This window comes from Ruditapes philippinarum, unplaced genomic scaffold, assembly GCF_026571515.1.
Source record: "Ruditapes philippinarum isolate M1 unplaced genomic scaffold, ASM2657151v2 ctg11077_1_1_1_1, whole genome shotgun sequence".
In the NCBI taxonomy this organism is placed as follows: domain Eukaryota; kingdom Metazoa; phylum Mollusca; class Bivalvia; order Venerida; family Veneridae; genus Ruditapes; species Ruditapes philippinarum.
In genome coordinates this window covers 1-20,903 of record NW_026853128.1, presented here as the reverse complement: position 1 = coordinate 20,903, position 20,903 = coordinate 1, and the positions used below count along the sequence as shown (strand labels likewise).

General features: G+C 32.7%; 2 protein-coding genes across 3 annotated transcripts; one reads left to right on the top strand and one right to left on the bottom strand.

Moving 5' to 3' along the window:
- Positions 1 to 108: 108 nt before the first annotated feature.
- On the top strand, positions 109 to 19,866 carry LOC132734619 (uncharacterized; the record flags this gene model as incomplete). 2 transcript variants are annotated; one of them, XM_060721421.1, is given in 7 exon segments in its annotated part: positions 109 to 230; positions 10,274 to 10,334; positions 12,542 to 12,595; positions 13,880 to 13,918; positions 16,635 to 16,788; positions 17,585 to 17,691; positions 19,759 to 19,866. In XM_060721421.1, coding segments are annotated over 7 exon segments (532 nt in total), but the record flags the coding sequence as incomplete, so codon positions are not given.
- Positions 8,285 to 9,503, bottom strand: LOC132734607 (uncharacterized). Its single transcript, XM_060721404.1, has 5 exons — positions 9,444 to 9,503; positions 9,149 to 9,265; positions 8,866 to 8,945; positions 8,576 to 8,757; positions 8,285 to 8,488 (listed from the first exon to the last, which is right to left on the bottom strand). Exons 2-5 carry the CDS (start codon positions 9,255 to 9,257, stop codon positions 8,287 to 8,289), a joined length of 573 nt encoding a protein of 190 aa, XP_060577387.1. The 5' UTR covers positions 9,258 to 9,265; positions 9,444 to 9,503; the 3' UTR covers positions 8,285 to 8,286.
- Positions 19,867 to 20,903: the final 1,037 nt, after the last annotated feature.

The following is a 20,903-nucleotide window of genomic DNA, read 5'->3' as shown; positions in this document are numbered from 1 at the left end:
TTCTTGACAGCAATAAATTGATAATTATGACTGATTGACAGTTGTATTGATTGACATTCAAACGATACGTCACAGTTTTCATGACGTCAGTTTTACTGTGGTAGTCTATGTATAGTGTAGCCACATGAACGGCTCATGTAAACATGAAATTTTAGTGATTTTATTGTGTGTTAATGTAGGATCGATATTTAAATTTTAGTGGTTGTGGATTTCAGCAGATCATGGAACAGGTAAATGGTTTATTTATAAAAAGAATTACTTGATCTACTGCAGATATGTCATTCTATGTACATTAGAAATATAACATATATGCTAAGAGCTATTAGATCTGATTTTATAAAGATAACATGGGCCATTTTCAGAATAATGCGTGATAAGACATAGCCTATTTAACTGATGGTCCTTTACTTACCATTGCCAAGAAACCCATTTTGCTTCAATATTGCGATCTCTTCACCAGTGAATGGATCTGCACGATTTTTCTTGTTGCCTTTTCCCAGGGCTGGGAATCAAAACTGCGTCGTATCCTACAAAATGTAAACAAACGCCGCCATCTTGGAACGAAAAACGTATGTTTTTGTTTATAACTCTTTTTGTTGGAAATGACTGAAAACCAGATATATGTATTAACACGCTACACTATTTTCCGCTTCGTTCGGTATATGTTGCTTGCACAACTATTTTGTTAAACAAAAGTTATAGCGAACTTGCAACTCTAAGCGAAGCAGAATGCTTTTGTGAAAATGTGTGGATACGACGCAGTTCATATTGCTTTATCCATCGTTTTTCCTTCAAATAAATTATATACTCATTTCAGAGTTTACCATTTACTTCGAAATATAATTTTGCATCATTTACTAAAATTTCATTAGAAAGAGATGTTTATTTTCTAAGAAAATAATGATTGTTACGAAATGATACGACGCAGTTGAAAATAAAATATGATACGACGCAGTTGTATTTTTTTGGCAGTCTTTTCAACAGGGATAATTTTGGCAATATATGTCTATTTTATTGAATAATCACTTGCGCTAGATAAAAAACCCAGATTTTATGCGGTGTATAACTAGTGTATATAGCGATGTTCTGTTGCTTTTGATTATTTAGAATATATTGTGTCGTGCCCAATATAACATTTAATTTGAAAGTGTACATTGCGGAAGCTACTTCACAGTTAAACATGAACATGTTACTTAATTCATCATAATTTTTTAAAATAATTTCTTATATTTTCCTGTATGTTCAATATTATCCCTATTTTTTGGCATATAAATATATAGAAGTCTATGAACCTGAATTTATTTTGGCTAGCTAAGCTCTAAGTTAACTGTGATTCTGCATGTTCTGGGTAATGAATGTTTTTTTTTTAGGTTTGTCTCTACACATTAGCTTTACTGGGGGCGAAGACCTCAGATGCGCCTTTGTGCATTATTTCAGGCAAAATGTTGCACCTGCAGAGAACCATCGACATTTTGTAACTACATGTAGCTTGATAGGTTTCCACACGAAAGAATCAAAAGTCTCTGGTGGTTTTCGAATTCATAGCAGTTCAGTTCAAGTGATTTGAATCAGTAAACATAAACAGCTCGGCTTCGGTCGAACACCTGTCTGATTTTTTTTCAACAATTTGTTTACGTCAGCTGTACAAATAAGCAGTTTTAGTTGTTTTTATTAATTTCTGGCGTGAGGTTTTAAGATTATAAATATTTAAATTAATTATAAAGACAATAAAATTTAACTTTCTTATTGAAATGAAATATTTCCTTTATCTCTAAGATTATTTTTACTTTGATATTTCGGTGCGAATAGCAGAGAAATGTTCAATGTAAACAGGGGGTTACCCGCTTTGAAGTCATTTTCTGAAAAAATTTGTTTAATTTTTCAGGCAATTCATTTTCAAATAAAAATCACACTTTAGTTTGAAGGTATGTTTAGTGAAAACTTCTTCAATACTATTGAAACGTCCTGTCGTGCATACATCTGTATCAAATTTATCGGCGCAAAGCGTAAAATACCTTTGCAAAACGGACACCTTCTTTACAAAATAATTTGTAGTTTTATCATTTGTAAATTGATTTTGAAAATTTAAGTTTTTTAGTGGAGAAGAATGATACTTTAGTGCAAAAATAGAAAATACATTCCGTAGACCTGTTCTTATCGGCGATAAAGAAATGCAATACGACAAAATCGGCGCGCTGAACATAAAATGACTGAACGGAACGCATACCCTATATATCGTAGCTTGACCATTTATAATAAAATTTAAAAAAATTAATGTTCAGTTTGAAATAATAAAGCTCATCTGTTCCCACCGATTATTAACAAAATGAATACAATAAAATCGGCACGTAAAAGACATAATAACGGACTTGCCGGAAATTGTTGCTAATTATAAGTAACAAAGGTAGGCATGCATACTTCTCTTCAGATAGCAAGAGACCTTTACAAAATTTGTAATTCTTTAAAAAAAAACAAGAAAAAAACAAACAAAAAAAACAAACAAACAAAGGTCATTCCTGATTGGGGAGGTCAAAGAGAGGTGACCCTGGAATATTGAATTTTGTATCAAAATTCTGTAAATGAAAAAAGTAACCACCCCAATTCCGAAATCACGGAACAAGTTTAATTATAAGCATGCTTAGGCAACTCTAGAACACGTTGTCATATGGGTGTGCGATCACGTGTTTCAATGTATATTGCATTTGATACAGCTTTCCGGAATTTGTAGATGCTTATGACAGGAACTAAAAATGCGACCGAAATATGAAGCCTTAATCGAATTTTTATTACATTTTCCATTTTAGTGGAACAAACCTCTGCTTTTGACTTAAGTTGTAAACAAGAAATGTTGTTGGACGTTATATTAGCATACCTAGCACATAATTTAATAGCTGAACCAATATGCAGCCTGCAATGAAAATACAACTGCGTCGTATCATATTTTATTTTCAACTGCGTCGTATCATTTAGTAAAAACCATTATTTTCTTGGAAAATAAACATCTCCTTCTAATGAAATTTAAGTAAATGATGCAAAATCATATTTTGATGTTTATGGTGAACTCTGAAACGAGTATACAATTGATTTGAAGGAAAAAACGATGGATAAAGCAATATGAACTGCGTCGTATCCACACATTTTCACAAAAATTCTGCTCCGCTTCGAGTTGCAAGTTCGCTATAACTTTTGTTTTACAAAATAGTTGTGCAAGCAACATATACCGAACGAAGCGGAAAATAGTGTAGCGTGTTAATACATATATCTGGTTTTTAGTCATTTCCAACAAAAATAGTTATAATCAAAAACATACGTTTTTCGTTCCAAGATGGCGGCGTTTGTTTACATTTTGAAGGATACGACGCAGTTTTGATTCCCAGCCCTGCTTTTCCGTGGGATTTGGATATTTTTCTTTAAAAAGTTTAAGTCGCAACCACATCACGGGTGTGCTTAAACGTGCACTGGTCGTGATGTTTGTGCCATAATCGTGGTCCCTTATATATCTGTTGACACTGGCAAGAATGCTCCCCATACTGTTTGGCTCGTACTCGGAACCATCTACCTTTCTCAAGTTCATAAAAACCTTGAAAGCAACATATTTAGCTTAGTGTTTGGAATTTCTAAAATATCTCGTTCTTCTCCGTCAGTTTGAAACCAAGTAGATCAATCCGTTCATATCACTTTTGGTTTTCTTTATTGTATTATCGTTTTTCATAATTTCCACAAAAGCATAAGTGTCAGCTGGCTGTCCTTGTTCTGCGATTAGTTTATCTAAATTCATCAAGCGATTCGCCAAAGATTTCAACGTCCTCTCGGCGGCCATTTTTTGCGATGCTGTTGTCAGTTACGTAACATACATACGCGCGGACGTTCTGCCGTTACTGGACAACAGGTGCGTGATGACCGGAAATAGTCTCAATATGGGATTTTGGCCAATTTGGCACGTGCATTGTTTTTGGCTTGCAGCCTATTTGTTTTGGAAAAGTTGTTCCGGTTTGGTGGTTTCCTGCTTACATTTGTTAGTGCAGGATTGAACGGGAAACCAGTTGCAATCGTGCCAATCGCAACTTTTCGGCCTTTCCGTCACTCTTCGGATTAATTATAATAGCCGAGGTTGTTCCGATTGCAATCGTAACAATTGGGGCGATTCCGTCATACTGCGGAATCAGACGAAATAATATTACGGAAATCTAAGCTATTTTAGTTACTTTGGAAATCCCAGTTTGTTTTTCTATTTTTACTTGATTCCGTTTAAATTCTTTTTTAAGACGCAAAAGTTAGTTTCTTTTATAATTGGTTTTTGTCTTTATTAGTGTTATAAAATAGAGAATGGTTACTGTAGTATTATTCCGTCTCCAAAGGGCGGTCCTGCTTGCCAAAATATCGTGACCGTATCACGCAGAATATTAGTGCATGGTCAAGTTATATTTAGATCTACTGACATAGTTTAAACGTCTTGCTGAGGTAATCTAAAAATAGCCCATGCATGCATATCATTAACCTTACCCTCCTGTCCATAGATATTTTAGGTGTAACATTGTTGATACATGCTTATTAATTGGTACCACGTAACGAAGTCTTTTAGTGCATTCACTTGTCTCTAAAACTGCTATAGAAATGAAATTAGCAACTGCCAAAACGAATGACTCTCTCTGCGAAAAAATGTGGAAATGAAATGTCCTTCAGAACGATAGATTGATCTCCACGTGAGAGCCAATGTTAGTATTTTTTACGATTGATTATTTTAATAGAGAATAGATTTCAAATCGTTTTTGACAAAAAAGTATTCATTTTTACAAAACAAGTTGCAACTGTTATCGTCAGCATGTTCCCGTTCAGTTATAAACAGTGGACTTCTGGTCCCTATTTACACATAACCACTGGTGCTCAAACAAATGGACACAGGTGCTCGTCCAGTCTTGGGCTTACCCTACCTATCCCTTTAAAAGTGAAACTTTTTTTTTCGAGAAAAAACAATATTAACCCTTTATGATATACAAATACCGTAATTCAAAAAAAATTGTCATAATAAATTGAAAAAGAAAAAAACCCACAATTTTAAAGGGAAGGGATGATGACACACTGAGCAAGCCTTTCCTTTTAAAAGGAAACTTTATTTTTTTTTAGGGGAAAGCATGCAAAGTTCGAATTACCAACTAAACTATACCTGTGGGTAGGTAGTTGGGGATTACGAATAACTAACTACTAGCTGGTAGATGGTTATATGAATATACAGCTACCAACTATACCTACCAAATTGACGCTCCAATGGTGTATTATAATTATACACCTTTAGGTTTTTATCAATATCTAAGATTCGGCTATTTTTTTGGTGCTTGATGAACCGGGCGCTTTAATTAATATTTCTTAAAGATAGTAAATAGATATGATAAAATAAAAAAAATCATTGCTGGCCAGCTAAGATATACTAGATTTTGTGTCCACTTGTTTTATATATTATAGCCAAAGTGATTTTAGCTCCACATTGAAAATATTTATGGTTAGAGAAAAATGAGATATTCTAATGTATTTATAACTGCGATAAAAATGAATACATGTCCCCGTTTGTTCCCTCCGATCCCGTGTCCTAGAGTATCCCGGTCTTCAAGTCAAGTCAAGTAAATTTTATTTATAAGTCGGATTCATAAAACAATAAACATATATAAGCTCTGATTTAACTATTAATTTTTTTTACAGTTTTTGATGAGAGTTCAGTACATATAAAAATGGATCATATTCTTCAAGTGATTACCATTCAATAATTTAACTTTTTGTTGTTGTTGTTGTTTTTTTTCTATTACCGAAATAAACGCTTAATATTTCACTTAACGCCACTTTTCGCTACTTTACATCACTTTACGTACTTTAGGCACATCCGAGATGACAAAGATGTCTTCGTTTTGTTATTCGCAAATTACATAAGTAGAAAACAACTTTCCTTAGTCCTTGACAGGTTTTATTAAATTTAGTAGATGTGTTCTCATTGAAATCTAAAAGTGACATGGATCGCATATTCAAGGTTTGTTTTGTTAGTTTTCTGAAAGAATGATTTAGTGAACAAACGTACAGATTTGACATGCGAGAATTCGTACTCAATATAACTCGTACCCAAAACATACGGAACTGTGCTAGTGCTGTTTTAAATGTCATTTGTCGCTCTTAAAGGACCCCGGCTCGGTTTGCTTTGTACGCGCTGGGATCAAGGGTCACTGTTACTTTAAATAGAAAAATGGTTTCTGGAGGATACCATTAGTTAAGAATTTTTTTACACAGTTGACTGATTGATACTCGAATTATAGGTTGAGTTCAAATTTTGCTTCCGATCACTAAAATTTCCAAAAAGTCAAGGTTGCCGGAGGGAGGTATTAATTATAGCTCTAGTTATAACAAGTAGGGGTGAAAAATAATTGTGATTTTGTGCCATATATGCTTTGTTTTTAGGGTTTAGGCTCCAGAGAGTGGATATAAATTGCACAAGGGTATAGATGGATACCGAAAATAAGCTATTTTCGCGAAAATAAGATTGCGGCTACGAAAATAAGATTTATTTATGAAATAGTGCATTTGTCTGTTGAAATAATTATGTTAGTTATATATTTATGCATTCATTGAATGATTTTACAGCAAACTAAAATTTCAGAACCAAAAAAAAATAAATTTAAAAAGTGAAGTTTGAGCCGAAAAATACTATCATACGAAAATAGCTCAAATTGCCGTGTAAAGCGAAAATAAGATCGGGTCTACGAAAATAAGATTTATTTTTGATATAATGTATTAAAAACGTATTTTTGTTGTTAATAGTTGATTTGTATGAATGAAATAATAAATTTCAGAACCAAAAAAATAATTTAAAATAGTGAATTTTCGCATGCCTTCCCACTATACTATTTGGGATATTTACCATATGTACCGAACAAACGTCTTATATTTCATTACAAAACATTTCATTCTTTATTATTTCATTCATACAAATCATTTGATAACAACAAAAATACGTTTTCAATACAATTTATCAAAAATAAATCTTATTTTCGTAGACCCGATCTTATTTTCGAGCTATTTTCGTATGAAAGTATTTTCGGCTCAAACTTCACTTTTTAAATACTTTTGTTTGGTTCTGAAAATTTATTTGCTGTAAAATCATTCAATGAATGCATAAATATATAAGTTATATAATTATTTCAACAGATAAATGCACTATTTCAAAAATAAATCTTATTTTCGTAGCCGCGATCTTATTTTCGCGAAAATAGCTTATTTTCGGTATCCATCTATACCGATTGCACAATATAATATTATAGGAATTTGGAGGTTACGTACCATGGAGGTTACGTACCACTGCATAAATGTACCATTTTTGGAGGTTACGTACCACTATTGAAATATATTATAGATTACGTACCACTATAGAAATATATAATAAAGTGATAATAAGGGATAAGGTGTGAAACTATCAGGTTTATTGTTCAAATTCGCGCATTAATTGTATTAATTTTGTAATGAGATTAAATATGTATGAATATAAAAGAATAAAGAACAAACCAATTAACGATAATAAACAAGTTTTATTTACAACACAAAACTGAAACGAACAAACGATGACAAGTTTACATTTACAAGTTTTATTTACACGTTAACCGAACTGTGCATAAAATGAAAATAACAATAATTATGTTACAATTAACATAAAAAAAAATACTTTTTGAGTTTTATTTATCCGCACTGAATAATATAATATACTGAAATAAACAAGACAAAATAATTGATAACAGTACATATGCAGATTACGTTTTATTTACAGACTCATATATAAAAACACATAATTATGTTACACGCTCTGAAATGAAACAACAATACACAATGAACAAGTATTTTTTAAAATATTTTATTTATCCACACTTAATAATAATAATATACTGAAATAAACAAGACAAAATAATTGATAACAGTACATATGCAGGTTACGTTTTATTTACAGACTCGTATATAAAAACACATAATTATGTTACACGCTCTGAAATGAAACAACAATACACAATTAACAAGTATTTTTAAAATAATTTAATTTATACGCACTGAATAATAATAATATACTGAAATAAACAAGACAACATAATTGATCACCGTACATATGCCGGTAACGTTTTATTTACAGACTCATATATACAAACACATATTTTTCAGCTCCCCTAAATGCCCCTAAACCGCTCCTGTTATATGTTATGATAGAAACATATTATCTTGATGATTGTTTCTTTTGACGATAAATACTCTCTGAAAATATTAATATTAATAATATGATAAAAATTTAATCTTGATGATTTTTGATTTTTTTTTCTTTTGACGATAAATACTCACTTTTACGTTAAAACAATACCCGTTACTTGCGGTCAACATTTTCCCTCCTTTCTTGGTTCCCTTTTCCACTAGCTCATATTGAATGTCATGTTCTTCTGGGACGTCATCATCCATATGTGGTTCACGTACTGATCTGGAATAAAAAAAAAATGTTTTTTATTTGTTTCGATTATAATTTCAGATTCGCATTTCAGAAATTCACATATAAGAATAAACTTACACATCTAGTATTCTAGCAGGGCGTTGAACATCCCTATCAGGTATATTAAGTGGTCGATCTTCAAGTTCATCTGTGGTCACCCGTTGCTCGACTTCCATCAGGTCAGATTCAGCACTCGTAATGTCGTGTAACATTGCTGGAATTTGAAGGTGGTCTTCTTCTTCTTGTGAGTTGTCAACAACCTGAAATTAAATTAAATAGGTTTTAAGAAAGAAATTATGCATGCATGTTTTGTGTAAAAGTTGATCGCCGCGAAATTTCATTAAATTAAATTCATCAGTATTACTTACCGGAGACTTGCATATGCTACAGCTCCACTCGACCTCAATAACACCACGCACCATCATCCTGTAATCTGACTGTGTTATTCCTGAAAAATAAAGTTATATAAATAGTTATAAATTGAAAAAATGAAACGTAAACAGAATCTTTATTCAATTGTATGATAGTATGATATAAATAATCATCAAGAAGATTGATTTATTTACTTAAATCTTTACATAATAATGGATTATTAGAGGGTAATTATTTTTTTATGAACATTATAATAATTAATAAAATTAAAAAGACTACCTGTCCCACATAAACGATGCTGCCAATTATTACATTGGTCGCATTGTAAAGCATGTTGTCTTCTTGTAACTTCTTTAGAACAAACTAAACAGTGGGCTGATTCCGTCATACTGCTTTCTGTAAGTAATTACAATTGTGATATCGGACAAGAATTGCAGTATATTTATATGTTTATTAGAGTTCACTCATTTAAAGTTTGAGTTACACGTCAAAGCCGGATCAGAGTTGTGATAAATAATATATATAGATTATATATATGGTACGTATCCTCCAAAATATATAAGTGGTACGTAACCTCCAAAAATGGTACGTAACCTCCTGGTACGTATCCTCCGTGGTACGTAACCTCCAGTAATCTAAACATACGGTGGGGGGAAAATCCCGGGATCGCCTACAGAAAAGCCGGGATCCGGGATCGTATTAAACATATAGTAATCCCGTGAATTGAACACCAGTTCTCGGTGTCGACGATAAATTATCGATTATAAAAGATATGCTTGTTGACAATTTTAATGATGTTTTTTTTTTATTGTTGATGACTTTGATATATTTTGTATTTGAATGATTTTCGGTACTGTACATATGTTTTTTGGCTGGTCATCTCATATGTTTAATAATGAAAATGTTTAATTAATAACAGCCGTACTACAAATATTACAATTTGTACGGAAATAAAGTTTAGATTATAAGAAATAAATAGTTAACGTTTAATCGCCTCTCATTACGACAATAATCAACACAAATATAGTTTATGAGATTTCCCTATATATCTAATACGATCCCGGATCCCGGGTGTCCCGGATCCCGGGATTTTCCCCCCACCATATTATACATAATATTATATAAATTGTATTGAAATTAAAATATTTATGTGATGTTTGATGATTTTAATCAATGTATTAAAGTTATTTATGCAAAAAGGAAACATATAATCAGCTGTTGAATATTCAGGTGACCTTAAAGGCCCATTGGCCTTTTGTTAATTAGGATTTTTGTTAAAGGTTATGAACATTGTTACAAATGTCACAAAATTTTGTTATTGCCTAATTGAACATTTACTGCTCGTATGAATATAATCTAAATAAATACGTTTGCTTGATGCTCATTGGTTATTTTCATTCACAGCTATCGGATCAAGAAAAAGAAATCGTTAAAGAGATAAGAAGGAAGAACTTTTACAGTGCTGGTAAATATTTTAACTTTGTAACTTTTTATGTTTCTGGTAAAAATACATTTTAAGCTCACCTGGGCACCCCCAAAATCCACAATTTCTTTAGTTATAAGTAACAATCCATGCCTTTTTCCAGCGTCACCACAGGTCCGGATTGCCAGACCCATTTCCAATGGCAAATATGCTTATAATCTTTTCCTAATCTTTGAAAAAAATCCCAATTTAACTGAAATTCCTGCTATCAAAGCTGATAAATTTGCTGGAGTTCTTTCCAGTATGGTATAGATTTTAATGTAAATTTTATGCTTTGAATGATATTTGCATTGGTTGGAATAAACAATTCTGTACAATTCAAAATACTTTATATGAAAAATTATTTTTTTCGAATTAAGCAATTTTAAGACACAAAATTTCCCAAACTAGTGCTAGGTACTTTTTTTCAAAAGAGCTGGGAAGAGCACTGCAATTCTCCTATTACCTTATGTCATCTTTTGACCATCAATCTCTAGGTGATGCTCTTCAAAGTTATTTAAATGGTTATAGTCTAATGCATATAGACCTTCTGGACTCTTGAAATGAACACAAGGCTTTGGGTATGATATGGATTTGATATAATTGACTTTTTGGACTCTAGAAATGAAAATGAGGCTATATGGAGTGTGATATGGATCTGATATAGACTTTTTGGACTCTGGAAATGTAATCAAGGCTAAATTGATTATATTGGATCCAATACTGATTTCACGTTAAAACAACTATTCGTCTATCCGTTCATCACAAAACTTTTCTGGTTAACTCCTCAAAAAGTGTACAGGAATGAGTAGTACCAAGTCTAGTTGCTCATATCATCAGCATTTTCCAGTTCAGTAAATTTTGTCATTATGGCCTTTTAATGGTTTGGATTAAAATAAAGTTTGTTGTGATACTACATAAATGCAATTTGAATGAAACTTTACAGGATTTATTGGAAGCTCAGTACTTGGGCATATGAAATGGGTTTTCCAGTTGAATGATTTTTGGTTGAGTTATAGCCCTTGAATAAAAACCTTTTTTTATCCTGTTAATGATTTTTGTGTAACTTGCTACAAAGAAGTTACAATTTTATGTTTGTTTGTTTGGATTTTACGTCACACCGACACAGTATAGGTGATTCAGCGATGTTCCAGCTTTACTGGTGGAGGAAGACCTTGGGTGCACTATTTCAGGCATGAACGGGCACCTGAGTAGAACCACCGACATTCCGTAAGCTAGCTGGATAGCTTTCTCACATGAAAGAATCCATAGTCCCTGTCGGGATTCGAACCCACAGCAGTGAGGGGCAAGTGGTAAAAAGTAGTTACAGCATGCTATAAGACTAGCTGGCTGAGTGATATATATATATATATATAAAACAAACTGGTCGATCACCCCTCAATACAACTGCTTAATTGGCTATTCAAAGTTCGTTCAAAGTTTAAAGGCCCATTATGCATTAGAAATGATTTTATTTTAATTTCTCAAAAGCTAATTTGGGTGTTCATTTATATTGTCCAAAATTTACTTATTGTCTGATTACCTGAACCATCTTTTTTTCATCTGTTGCTTTTTGGCAATAACTACATATATAGTGAATAAGTACTTTGTAAGGAAGTCAAAATACTACTTTGTTTATATTTTGCTACTTTAATGACAAATTATTTAGCATTTATGTAACAAGCATATATTTTGAACATTCTCTAAAACCATTATTTAAACACTGAGTGTGAAATTTATGAATTACCTTTTTCTTAAGAAGTGAAAATTATTTATTTATGAGGCATAATGGGCCTTTAAAGCTGCACACCTCCAGATGAGCCAATATATTTCAAGAAATTCAATCTTTAGAAAAATGTATTAAGATCTTAAGAAAAGTAAAAATATTCAATATTTGATTAATTATTAACATGTCACGTGCGATTAATGACTGATTTTTCAGTTTATTTAATTTGACCTCTTTTTGGTAATTTACGTGGATTGTAAGTGCCTTTTGCAACGTGTAAATTACTTTCCTTGTTCACTTCACAATATTTTACTTCTAAATACATTTTCAAAATTTTCATGAAAATTAGCATGAATCACAATGAGTGGAGGCGTGCTGCTGTAAGGGATTTTAAATTCAAAGTAAAAGAAATTCAGCACATAAATAGCTAAAGTCAGGATTTTTCAAACTACCTATTAAATGTTAATGATTTTATTTTTTTCAGTTGTTCCATTAAGTTTAGGTAACATAATTATCTGCAGAATGTTAATTGTTAGAGGTAAGTCATACATGTACATTGTATTTCAATCAGTAATTATTTGAGCCGCGTCACGACAAAACCAACATAATGGGTTTGCGACCAGCATGGACCCAGACCAGCCTGGGCATCCACACAGTCTGATCAGGATCCATGCTGTTCGCTTACAAACTCTATAACAAGTAGAGAAACTGATAGCGAACAGCATGGATCCTGATCAGACTGCGCGGATGCGCAGGCTGGTCTGGATCCATGCTGGTCACAAACCCATTATGTTGGTTTTGTCGTGACGCAGCTCATTTGAAGTTCTGTACAATATATAGAGGATATTGAATGAGTGTAAGTTCAATATTGAATTTATTGCATGAGTTGAATAAAATTATATTATGCGAGCCTTAATAATTTCAGTAATGAACTTACACAAATTTAATATTCTATTTATCACATACCCAAAATAAAGACTGTTTAAATTGAAAAAAAGAGTCATTTTTCATTGACGCACCTATAGTATAATGCTTACATTTAGCGCATCTTTACACTTTGTTTGTATAACGCTAATGATGTCACATCAAAATATATGCACAGCCGTGCAATACCATTTTTATGGAGTCGCAAAATCGGCACGTGTGTGTATGTGTGTGTGTAAACTAAGTGTTTGAAATCATACATGCCATAATTTTTAGGCTAATTTCCGGGACACTTTTCATTTGGAGGTGAAATAATAATGAAATTATGTTTTGTCCAATAGGATTGCAGCATTTAAAATGAATCAGTGTACATTTACTTTGGTTAATTAACCAGTCTTGTAATCAAATAAAATTATTTCAAACACTTAACTGGTTCCATGCTTCTCTCTGGGCATTTTTTCACAATTTGGGCTTAATTTTGGGGAAAAAATTACTCAGTATTTTTACAAAAGGGGAAGGAATAACATTTTAAAGATAAATTCAAAATATTTTTAAAAAATGTAAAGAGAGTTATTAAGACTTTTATTAGTGAGTTGCCCAACGTTTTCTCAGAAAATAACAACAAACATGGTGTGACGTCATGTCTTAGCAAGCGACTTTTGTGGGCTTTCCAGAAAATCTATATTTAGATAAAAATGGTGAATATACTCAGAAAATCAATTTTAGGAGAAAGGACAGTGAATATATATTCGAAAAAATTACATCTTAACCAATCTAATCAGAGAAATACATCTTAAAGCTATTTATAGATCATATGATAAATATATATATTATAATTATATATTTCACCAAACTTAACACTACATACATGAAATATTTCTTTTGTTCTTTTTGGCAGGAAGGATTTCATCAAAGTATAGCCTACTTAAATACACAGGTTTGTTATCAAGTTTTTTCATTCCTCATTTTATGTTGATCATATATTAAAGCTGCATGTCGACTAGGGATGTCATGTTTCTCCGTTTATACGAGAATGGTCGGGGGTTTTTTAGCAAAAAACTGGTTAGAAAATTCAATAACTGGAAACAAATGTTAGTATTTGACTAAGGGGTTGAACATTTTTAAATTGATTCTAAATATTACCTTAGTTTTGTTATGACAAGATATATGACAATTGTTAATAATTTAGTTGTACTTTTTCCATCTGATCGAATACGGTACAACCATAGCGGAAAATAGTTACTCCAGACTGTTGAAATAGCAGTTTATTATAAATCCTAGGCAGTTATTCAAAAGTGCTCCTTGCATATATAATCCCGAAGTAAAATAGAACAAAAGTGAAGAAAATTCTTTTTATTATGAACACTTTCTTTGTACTAAATTTTTGCATGGCCATGACAAAACCAACATAGTGCGTTTAATGCAACCAGCATCAGGATACGTGCTGTTCGCTATAAGTTTCTCTACTTGTAATAGGGTTTTTAAGCCAACAGCATGGATCCATGCTGGGTGCTGTGTTGGTTTTGTCATGGCGAGGCTCCTATAATTAACACCCCAATTGGAAAATGTTACACTTCTATGCTCTTATTGGAGATTATATGGTAATAGCAGATTATTAATTTTAATGCAGAAATCAGCAGGCAGGCAGGCTACAACTTTTGGTTTCTGCTAAATAACTTAAGTTTGCTTGGGCCTATTGACACCAAAATTGGTGTAAGGGTAGCTTATATCAAGATGCAGCTTGAGATTGCTACCCAGGTGACTGTCATAAAGGTCAGTGTCACTGTTGCTAAAAATAGAAATTCAGTTTCCGCTCAATAACTTGAGTTTGCTTTGGCCTATTGGCACCAAACTTTGTGTATGGGAAGCTTATATCAAAACTGCTTGGGATTGCTAACCAGGTGTTTGTTTTAAAGCTCAAGGTCACTGTTGCTTAAATAAAAGTTCAGGGTTTGCTCAACAACTTAAGTTTGCTTTGGCCTATTGACATCAAACTTGGTACAGTGGTATATATGTAGCTTATATCAAGATGCAGCTTTTGCTACCAAGGTGTCTGTGTTCAAGGTCAAGGTAACAGTTTCTTAAAATATAAATTCAATTTTCACTCAGTAACTTAAAACTTGAGTTTGCTTTGGCTTTTTGACACCAAACTTGGTACATGGGTAGCCTATATCAAGACGCAGCTTGGGAGTGCTACCCTGGTGTCTGTGATCAAGGTCAAGGTCACTTTTACTTAGAATAGAAATTCAGTTTCCGCTCAATTACTTGAGTTTGTTTTTGCTTACTGATGCCAATCTAGGTAGCTTATACCAAGAAGCAGCTTAGGATTGCTATCTAGATGTTTGTGATCAAGGTAAGGTCACTGTTGATGTTAAACTTGTATTGGTAGCTTATATCAAAAAACAGCTTGGGATTGCTACCTAGATGTGTTTGATTAAGGTCAAGGTCATTGTTGTTTAACAATTATAAATTAAGTTTCCACTCATTTACTTCAGTTTGCATTGACCTATTGACACCAAACTAGTATGTGGGTAGCTATATCAAGATAACTACCCAGGTGAATATGATTAAGGTCACTATTACTAAAAATAGAAATTCAGTTTCCACATAATAACTTGAGTTAGCTGTGACCTATTTACAGCAAATTTGGTGGGTGGGTAGCTTATATCAAGACGCAACTCAAAATCGATTCCCAGATGTCTGTGATCAAGGTCAGAGCCACTGTTGCTAAAAATAGAAATTCAGTATCTGCATAATTACTTGAGTTTGCTTTGGCTTTTTGACACCAAATTTAGTATGTGGGTAGTTTATATCATGATGCAACTTGGGATTGTTAACCCGGTGTCTGTGAAAAAGGTCAAGGTCACTGTTGCTTAAAAACAGAAATTTAGTTTTCACGTTATAACTTCCCCGAGTTTTTTTCACCTGTTGACACCAAACTTGCTCTTGGGTAGCTTATATTAAGATGCATCTTGGGAGTGCTACTTAAATATCACATTTTAGTCTGCTTCCGGAACCAACCAGTACTTGTGGCATATTAAGACACATGGTCATGATCCGATTAGGGCTCGAACCCATGATTCCTGGGTTGAGAGGCAGACATGTTAACCACAAGGCCACAGCTACCCTGCATTATTTTGACACATACTGTACAATTTTTCCAGACAAAGCAGGTTGAATTGAAATATTTGTACTCTAAGAATGCACAATTGTTCACTATGGGTGCCAATTGTCTATACTAATGATTGTTAAAAGGACTCCACTGAGGTTTTTTGATATGAAGGGACTAGAAACAAGTTTTGAGATTATTTCTCCATTTGTTGTAGATCTATACTAATAACATATGTGCAAAATATCAGATCAATAGCTCGATCATTTTTTCAGAATAATTATTATGATAGTGAAAAATGACCCAAATTGAAAAGCATTTCAACGCTTTTTACTCAAATCAGACTGAGAATAGCACAAACATACATTTTTTTAAAAGGCATTTCTTATATATTTCTTAGTTTTGTATTTTTTATTTCTGTTTTAAGTGCTGGTGTTGATCTATGTGAAGCATTGAATTTTTATGTTTTTATCCTTTTAAACCTCAGTGGAGTTCCTTTAATGTTATCATTTATAAGGGTTAATATAGAAAGACGTTCTTGTAGGTGCTGTGACGTTAGGTTTTATGATAGGGAGAGCATCTCTTCCAGGCCAAATAGCCAGAGAGCTAGCGTTACGTTGCCCGGAAGGTGAATTTATGAAACTGAATGAAAAAATGAATAACCTATCGGCTGAAGAAAGAAGAAACCTTCTTACAAAGTAAGTTACAATTATTTCCTTGTTGCAAACGTACTTTTAATGAACAAAATCTCAACTTTTTCAACAATCTCAATATTTGACATGATAACTTTAGTCATGTATAAATTTAAAGTCTTGAACAAATGTCCCATTTCAAGCTTATCAAATAACTTGTATGATATGTTTTCAATGACAACAGTTATATGTTGATATGTTTTCGATTACAACAGTTATATGTTGATATGTTTTCAATGACAACAGTTATATGTTGACATGTTTTCAATGACAACAGTTATATGTTGATACGTTTTCAATGACAACAGTTATATGTTGATATGTTTTCAATGACAACAGTTATATGTTGATATGTTTTCAATGACAACAGTTATATGTTGACATGTTTTCAATGACAACAGTTACATGTTGATACGTTTTCAATGACAACAGTTATATGTTGATATGTTTTCGATTACAACAGTTATATGTTGATACGTTTTCAATGACAACAGTTATATGTTGATACGTTTTCAATGACAACAGTTATATGTTGATACGTTTTCAATGACAACAGTTATATGTTGATATGTTTTCAATGACAACAGTTATATGTTGATATGTTTTCAATGACAACAGTTACATGTTGATATGTTTTCAATGACAACAGTTATATGTTGATATGTTTTCAATGACAACAGTTAAATGTTGATATGTTTTCGATTACAACAGTTAAATGTTGATATGTTTTCGATTACAACAGTTACATGTTGATACGTTTTCAATGACAACAGTTACATGTTGATATGTTTTCATTATATAGAATAAGGAAAGGTGAACAAGTATCACCGGATTTATTGGCAGGATTCCAGCCATCACCACAAGATGCTGAACAAACAAGTACCACAGAACCTGTGTTTGAATCCACAGGTAATGACATAAGTATAGAGGGAAAGAAAAATGTTAAAGATGATAAAGAGGCGTTGGCATCCGTGGGGACATGATTATGTCAATGTTTTTAAACCACTTGCGCCTCACTGCTGTTGGTTTGAATCCCAACCGGGGACTTCGAATTTTTTCGTGTGAGGAAGTTATCCAGCTAGCTTACGAAATATTGATGGTTCTACTCAGGTGCGGGTTTCTCATCTGAAATAATGCTCAGAGGGGCACCTGAAGTCTTTCTGCACCAGCTAGTAAAGCTGAAAAGTCGCCATATGACCTATACTGTGTTGGCGCAGTGTAAAACCCAACAAAAAAAATGATTAATAGGCAAACTTTCAACTTATTTCGTTATCAGTTTTATATGTTAAAACAACACCTCTTAGTTTGTGACATGGAAAGGAGCTAAGCGCATTGATTTGATTTAAAAAATGTGTTTTAAGTTAGTTAATCATGCAATATTATATAGATTGTATATAGAAAAAAATTACCAAAAAATTTCTTAATGTTTAGGTCCTCTTTTTTTCTCTATTTCCTCTCTCTCTCTATATATATTTATACATTATTTTTCTTTTTATGAAACTTTCATACTGATAAAGCTATTGCCAAATACAAAAAAGCTGTAATTTTGCAATAGTAATAGACATTTACAGACCTTAGATATTACCTATGATGTATCATAATATTACTTACCTAAAATTGACCTCTGGTTATATATTTTTTGCCTGTAGCATTATATGCAAATTATATGCAAATTATATGCAAATTCAGCTATGAACAAACATTTTTAGTGAAAATCAAGCAAAAATTTGATCAATGAACTCCCCCCCCCTTTCCCCCACCCTAAATTCCCCAGGTAAACTAGTAAACTCCTTATTAGATTCTCATTACCCTTTGTCAAAATGTGACCCCCTCTGGTAAAAAATGCTGAATCCACACATGAGCAATCTCTGTGTGGTTCACTGGCAATTTTACATAAATCTTTCATAAAGTCAAATTTGGCCCTGCCTATGATCAAGGTACTTTTTTTAGAAATGTTTTCCTTAGTTTTCAAGGTTGCACCATCTGTAAACTTTAGTGTTTGACCTTGAATGTGACCTACCTCTGCATTAAAGTAATCATGACTTTTTCCAGAAGTGTAAAGTGTCCTAGTGCTTTCATGGCCTTCCTGTTTAAAGATCCTGTAACACATTTTTTTCATTGTTTTATTTCATAAATATGATGCTCAAATTAAGATTTGTCAATATTGTAAGTTCCAATAAGCATTATTTATAAAGATATTACCGATTTTAATATTTCATGTAAATAAAGGGAGATAATTAGAAATTTATTTTCTATAAATTCTAAGTCAAATTTTCCAATAAGAAATGAATGCATATAATTTATTGATTAAATATAATGTGCTTAAATATTTGCAGTACATACTTTACATATTCTTGGATGTTTGAAAATTGTTTTACTTGCATAATTATATACATATATATTTTTTTGCAAGTGTGGTATACAGACAGTAACAATATCAATCACAAAACATACAGGATCTTTAAGTTATGGCCTTGACAGTTTAAGTCACTTGCCGAGATTTGTATGTGAGAAAGAGACCTACTTTAAAGCTACATGCCTCCAGATGAGTCAAAATATTTCAATAAAATCAAACTTGAGAAAAATGTACTAAAATGTAAGGAAAAGTAAAAAGTTTCTAGATTCAAGTAATATTTTACATATTATGTGCGATTAATGACTGATTTTTCAGTATTTACAATAAATTTCTACTGCATTACTAACACAGTTAAGGCTATTTATGCATATTTTGACCACACTTTGGTAGTTTACGTGGATTGTAAGTGCCATTTACAATGTGTAAATTGCTTCCTTTTGTTTACATCACAATATTGCACATTCAAATACAATTTCAAATTTTTCATGTAAATTGTTATGAATCTGGAGGTGTGCTGCTTTAAGAACTTGTAAGCTTTAGCTTTCAATCTAGGAACTGTTTATCAGCTAAATAATACGTTTGGAAGATAATATTTATAATTTTCATGTAAATTTTAACAGATCAACAAGCAAGTGGCGAACAACCTCGAAAGACAGATTCTGATAAGCCTTCATTTTCCTATGCTGAACAGAGGGGAAATTATAATAATAGTGCTTCAATAAACAAAAGTAAGTGAAGATTCATGTGACAGCATGGTTGTTTGGTCACACCAACTACAAATGAGCCGCGTCACGACAAAACCAACATAATGCGTTTGCGACCAGCATGGATCCAGACCAGCCTGCTCATCTGCGAAGTCTGATCAGGATCCATGTTGTTCGCTTACAAACCCTATAACAAGTAGAGAAAGTAATAGCGAACAGCATGGATCTTGATCAAACTGCCCGGATGCGCAGGCTGGTCTGGATCCATGCTGGTTGCAAGCCCATTATGTTGGTTTTGTCTTGACATGGCTCTTTATGTCTTTTTTAGCTCACCTGAGCACTTAAGCACAAAGTGCTCAGAGGTGTGCTTTTGTGATGGCAGTGTGTCCATCGTCCATACCATGTTGATGTCCGCTATTCCTCCTCCTAAACTATCTGATATATTTTGACCAAACTTCATTTGAATGATATTTAGGTGGCACTCTAGAAAAAGTAGTTAAAGTCTAATGCACAAGTTGCTCATAGAAGCTTACAACGAAATTTTTAAAATCCTTTTCTCAGAAATTACCATATCTACAGCCTAGATATTTGGCATGTAGCATCACCTTGTGGTCCTCTACAATTTGTTTATATCAGACCCTTGGGGTCAAAATGACTCCGCCCTAGGGTTACTTCATTTACATAGGCTTAAGTAGAAAAATACATTTAAGTCTTCTGTTATGAAACTGTAATGCCAAATAGCTTAGATATGTGACTTGTAGCTTTGCCAAGTAGACCTCTACAAAAGTTAAATACTCCCACCCCCCTCTAACATAGACTTGTATAGTACCATTGTCTTTAAAATCTTCTTCTCTGAAAGTACAAAGCAAAGAGCTTAGGTACTTTGCATGAAGCATCACGTTTTTGTCCTCTAGAAAAGTTATGTAAATCATGCCCCTGGGGTGAAAACTGACCCCACACTGTGGCCAGTTAGTTTAGTATAGAGTTGCTATAGAAAATGTATTTTTAAAAAATCTTCTTTAAATAACAATGCAAAGATAAAATGATACAATTGATAAATA